At 62.5% G+C, this 5264-nt stretch overlaps 1 protein-coding gene across 2 annotated transcripts in view; it reads left to right on the top strand.

Annotated features, from left to right (window-relative positions):
* Window positions 1-3988: 3988 nt before the first annotated feature.
* The window catches only part of LOC113207870 (inositol-trisphosphate 3-kinase homolog), a 4255-nt gene continuing 2979 nt past the window's right edge, over window positions 3989-5264 (top strand). Inside the window, exon 1 of one of the 2 annotated variants that reach the window (XM_026424602.2) lies at window positions 3989-4320. In XM_026424602.2, coding sequence (XP_026280387.1) covers window positions 4162-4320 — 159 coding nt within the window. In that variant the 5' untranslated portion in view covers window positions 3989-4161. Of the gene's footprint in view, window positions 4485-5264 lie in introns of both variants that reach the window. The other variant, XM_052265845.1, reaches the window with a different exon arrangement.

Below are 5264 nucleotides of genomic sequence, written 5' to 3'. Positions count from 1 at the left end.
CCCCCCCTCCTTCCCTCCTTTCCTCCCCTAGGCACGCGCCTCGAGTTCTCGCTAAAGCAATTCGCAAAATCGGCGTCGTATCGCGCAAATCGTGCGCCAAGCGGCGTCGCCGTCGCGTGTACTTCCGGCTAAATCATTGGAATGCATTGTGCAAAAAAACATAACAACAACAACAACAAAACCTGCGTTTCGTCTACAGGCATGGATTCAGAGGCTGGGGGAGGGGTACTGAGGCGAGGCGACCCACTCCAATTTTCAGTCGTTGGCAACAGTCGGGTTCGCACTTTTTGCCGTAGGTGCCGCTTACTGCTTACTCGCGCACGTGGAGCAGTTCGCTTGTTTCTTGGGTCGCTTGGGCGCTATTCACAGCAGCGAAGGGCCTCCATCCAGTTTTTTGCGAGCTGAAACTGTGCGCACGTGCGCTGCTGGGGAAGGGTTTGGGCTTGTGCACGGTGGGCTCCAGCTGGGCGGGTGAACAAGCAGTCGTTATAACCCTTTTTGAAGTTGAAGTTGAAGAAGGGTAGGACTGGGCGGAGATGTGGCTGGGTCTTTACGCATCGCAGGCCACGGTGAACGCCGTGAATTGTTCAACATTAGACTAATCCTAAAAACGTTAAACAAATAATGACGATAAAAAACAGCAAACTGAAAAAACATTGCAGCTGAAGGTCTGCGGGTTTGTCGGAAACGGGAAACTGTGTGCCGCCCCACCAGGGGCCACCGCTCGAGCGAGATCCAACGCGTAGAGCAGCCTGGGGACGAATCCCGACTGACAATAGAATACCTGGGGAGGAGAAACCTGTTGGGCGGGTGTCTATAGGACGGTGCGTATCCGCTCCTTGTCGCGCCAAGTTCTATTCTTCAGTTTGTTTCAAGCGACTTGTTTTTGCGAGAAAACTGCCCCGAAAAATAAAAGAGCAAATGAAATATGAGGTGACCTCTCTTGCGATGATGACTGCCGGCCGGCCTAAAGGACTGAATATGTCTGCCAACCGCTGACTGCTTCGTCAGCCCCGCCAATCAAAACACATTAACAGGCGCTAACGATGAAGGGGTGCCGCAAATGGTCTCGGCAGGACCCTCCGAGGAGGAGTCCTCTGTCGGGCGGGCGTTCTCCTGGCCTGGCTGGCCGTTGACCCAGTGCTCTCCGTGCTCCGCAGAAGCACGTGCGGGAAGCTTATTCGGCGATTTGTCGAGTGTTTCGTGGATGCCCTTGATCCGGGCCGCAGCTGTGTGCGGTCCGCCTTGCCCGGGCTCGGCAGCCGGGGCCATTTCAACTGGGCGACCCGTCCGCGTGCGGTGTGGACGGTGTTCGATGTGTTCGATAGCTTCTGCCGAGTCATCGCGAAAATGCGACGTAAATAATGAGCATATAATGGACGGTGTTAGTAACGATGACAAATCGCACGACGCGCGGCCTCGCAAGACGAACGCGGCGCTCGGCTCAGGATCGCGCGCAGAGGTGGCCTGACTCCCCATCCCGTCACTGTGACCTCGCGACCTCCAGAGCAGTGTGTGTCCGGGGCTCTTGGTCTGGCACCCGGTGGTCGGGGGCGCGCAGGACGGCCCCCATGCCACCCGTCGTCCGCCCTGCCGTGCAGCACATTCCAGAGGGCCCCCTGGTGACGTCAGTGGAGCCCCGTCAAGGAGTCTGCCTGCCGCCGAGTGTCACGCAGCAGTGGCCGCCGGTGTGCCCGCCCTGCGATCCACCCTGATGGCAAACGAGCCGTGAAGAGACCCGACGAGCGACGGCCGGGCCGGCCGCGAGGAACGTCTCGTCTCTCCCCGCTCATTACGATGGGAATATCGCAAGTGCGACGGAGATAGACGGTCGCTTCTAATTGCGTCAAAGTGGGCTCAATTAGAGGCGGCTGCTCTTGACCTACGGCCAGAGGAGGAGGAGGAGGGCTCGGCCCGGGCCGCCCCCTCCGCCCACCAACACGGCACCGCCAGCCAGCACTCCTCTCACTCACGGCGTGCATTTGCCGACAGGCCGTCGCCCCCTCGACCCTATTTCGCCTTATCGTGAATGAGTGTCGCCGGGCCCTCGGCCCCCTTCGTTGCCGCCCTGGGCGCCGCCCTGCCCCCCGTGAGGTGAGGCTCACTCGGTGAAGGCCGCGCTGCGGCTGCGCGTCGTATCTCTGCTGCTCCAGCGGACAGCGGACGCACACCGCACTGGCGGCGAGTAAAAGTGCTGCGGCCTTTCTCTCGTTTGCACCCCGCGCGCTACGCGCCGCCACTCTCCGGCCCCAGAGGGGGTAAAGTGCGCCAATATAATCTCCGTGGGACGTTATGGCGACACGGCTATCTCTGGGCGGGGCGCCGCCGCCGCCGCCATGGGGGCACCTGCCGGCGGGCACCTGCCGGGCCTGCTGCTGCTACCCGGACGCCACACTACGGCGAAGTAAAGTGGATTTGAAAGTAACTTGCCCGCCCCGCCCGCCGCCGACCTTCGGCCCACCCGCCACGTGTCGCGTAGGCGGGCTACTAATTAAGCTCAGCTTATTTGCTAAAGGCGACAATAACAACGAGGTGCCGAGGCTCCTAGGAGCGACAATTTGTGACGTCAATCCCGGGCCGCGGGCTCGCGGTGAAAAAGTGAAGTGAGTTCAACAAACCGCGCGGGCGGGGCTGGACCGTCTGTGAATGGGGATAGGGAAGCGACGACTGCCTCTCTTATCGGCCGGCCTAGGCAGCCCCTCACGAATTATGCGGTGGAAAAGGCCGGACCAGCCGGACTAGACCCCCGGCATGCCGGCAATAATTTCTCTCGCCGTCCCTCTCGCACCGCCCTGGGAGATACGCCGCGCGCCTCCCCGGCGTGCGCGCCCCTCCCCGTACGCACGCGCGGCTACACTGCGAGAGGCGCAGGGTCATTCGCTCACCCGTCTGCGCCTCAGGTGCGCCGCCCCGGCCCGGGGGCGCCGCCGCGGGCGCGAGACCAAGCACGGCGTCGAGGGACACGGAGGGGCGCGGCACCGCGGCGCGCGGCGTGAGAGGGAGAGAGGTGGTGCTTCTGAGAATGTGGTCTTGTTGGCTTTGATAACAGATAGAGCTTGTTTGAGAGCAACATGTGTCGCACGCGACAGAGTGTTGTGCTTGTGCTGGTCGGGGCGGCGCGCTGATTGGCAGAGAGCCTCGCTGGGCTGGGGGGCTGACACGAGCTCGCGTCCGTAGAGCAGGGAGGCCAGGCCGTTCGTCCAGCCCGCGTGTGGTCTGGCGGCTGGGTTTGCGTTTGCCTATCGAATCTTACCACAGCGCTGTTAGGGGGCCCCGTGCGAATAGGCAACACGGCCACACTCCTGCATCCCGGGCTAGCATACCCATTCGCTCTAGCGAAGCTTTCTGTGAGATCTTCGTTCCCTGCCCCCTAGAAAGGGGGAGGGGGCGGCTAGGGTAATCCAGTAGACACAGCCTTGTTTGTCAGCAGTCCGAGAGTAATCAGGTTGTGATCCAGGGTAACCCAAGAGTAATCCGTTATACACGAAGGTCTGAGTCGTTTCGCTTTCGCTTCCACCCCACGTTAAGCTGGAATAATTTTCCGAGATGGTTGGAGATGAACCCTAACGTTACAGAACAAGTCGAAGAGGGCGGTGGGCGTCGAGCGGTCTAGGGCTCCCCGTCCCCAAGCGTGGGGAGTGTTCAATGGTTGAAGAATAGGGATCAAGATGACATCGTGCCACCTATAAATACCTGGTGACCTAGAGGCGGCGCTGGCCCCAGTCCTCTGGCCTGGCCCCGGCCCCGCGCTACGCGGCGTCATACTACCCCGCACCCGGGCGAGGGGAGTGCCCGCGAGTGCCACCGTACCCGGTGGTACGGGTACGCGAGTCCTGGTCCCTGCCTACCCCAAGAGCCTCCCCCGGCCACCACGACGACGCCCCCTCCCGTTGGGCCCCTGCGGCCCCCGCGGCCCCCACCCCGCCGAAGGGGCCCGGCCCGCCGCGCCCCGCCGCGCCCCGCCGGGCGGTGCGGTGGGCTGGGCAGTAGCGTGCGCACGGCCCCGCCAGCCAGTCACCCGCTGAACGCGCCGCCGAGCAGACCCGACCCACAGCTCAGCTCAGCTCCCCGAGCCACTCTACAGCGGCTCTCAGCAGCCCACAGCCAGGCAGCAGCCCGCCCCATCCGCGCAGGCCTTGCTCGTGCAACACCCGTCGTGTTATGTGCGTGTGCGAGTGCCGCCCCCGGTCCTCTGGTGTGGGTGGATACGCGTACTCGCGCGCCCCTACGGCCATGGCCTCCTCCGTGTCGGTGCTCCTGCGGCCCGGCCACGGCGCCGCGTCCGCCGCGACCAACGCCGCCAAGCCCAAAGCCAAACTGGTTAGTGTTCAGTGAGACGCCCCTAGTGACGATTGCGACGCAAGGACACTGCGACTCCCTTTGGATACCGTCTGGATTTACTCTCCGTGTGGTGATTGTGTGTGTGACTGTGTTTGGACGAGACTGATTGCCAAGTGGGGACCATGAGTCCCATCGCCGTTCAGGTGCGTTCGTGTTCGTGAGCAGGCGTCTGGTGTGTGATGTGTGTGTGTGTGTGTGCTGTGCCGGTGCTTTTAGAGTGCATCCTGGTAGGGGACAGGGGTGGCAGGGCCACGACTTCGGGCCGTGGACAGGGCGTTATCGCCTGGCAGGAAGTGCAGCGGGCGCAGGGAAGAGGGTTGGGGTCACTGACTCCAGGGGCCGCCTGGCCCGCCCTGGCTGTGCCGTGGGTGCGCCCGCCACGCCACGCCAGTGATGGTCGTCTCCCTTTCAAGGCCCCGCCTTGTCACAGGAAAGGGGGAGGGGGGGCGTCCTTAATCGCGTCGCCAGAAGTGCCGCGCCTGACTTGACGAGGCACCATTGACAAACATCCATAAATACATTATTATTTTTTATTGTATATCTGCCGTTGACGTGCGGTGCGCCAGCGGGTGTTCTCTCGAGGAGACAGGTCCCGTTAGTACGCACAGTCACTCTGGAGGGGAAAATGAAAGTCTGCCGACCACGGCGCCGGTTCTGCGCGCGAAACGTCTGGCCGAGCGAGCGGAACCGAGAGTTATTTTCGGATGAACCTTATTCCGGGCGTTGCGGCGTGTGCTGTGCAGCTAGCGTGTGCAGCTGCCGCCGACCTCGCCGGCACGTGTGCTGCACGTGTTGTAGTGTGTGTGTGTGTGTGCGTGCGTGTGTGCGTGCGTGTGTGCGTGCGTGCGTGCGGAGCAGTGTGTAGTGGTGTGTAGCGGATGTGACTGTGACTGCATGCGTTTCGCGCCTTGGCGCTCCCCCCC

The sequence above is a fragment of the Frankliniella occidentalis genome, unplaced genomic scaffold, assembly GCF_000697945.3.
Source record: "Frankliniella occidentalis isolate FOCC.00 unplaced genomic scaffold, Focc_3.1 Scaffold31, whole genome shotgun sequence".
In the NCBI taxonomy this organism is placed as follows: Eukaryota; Metazoa; Arthropoda; class Insecta; order Thysanoptera; family Thripidae; genus Frankliniella; species Frankliniella occidentalis.
The sequence above is the reverse complement of the archived record's forward strand: the minus strand, read 5'-3'. Positions and strand labels throughout refer to the sequence as shown.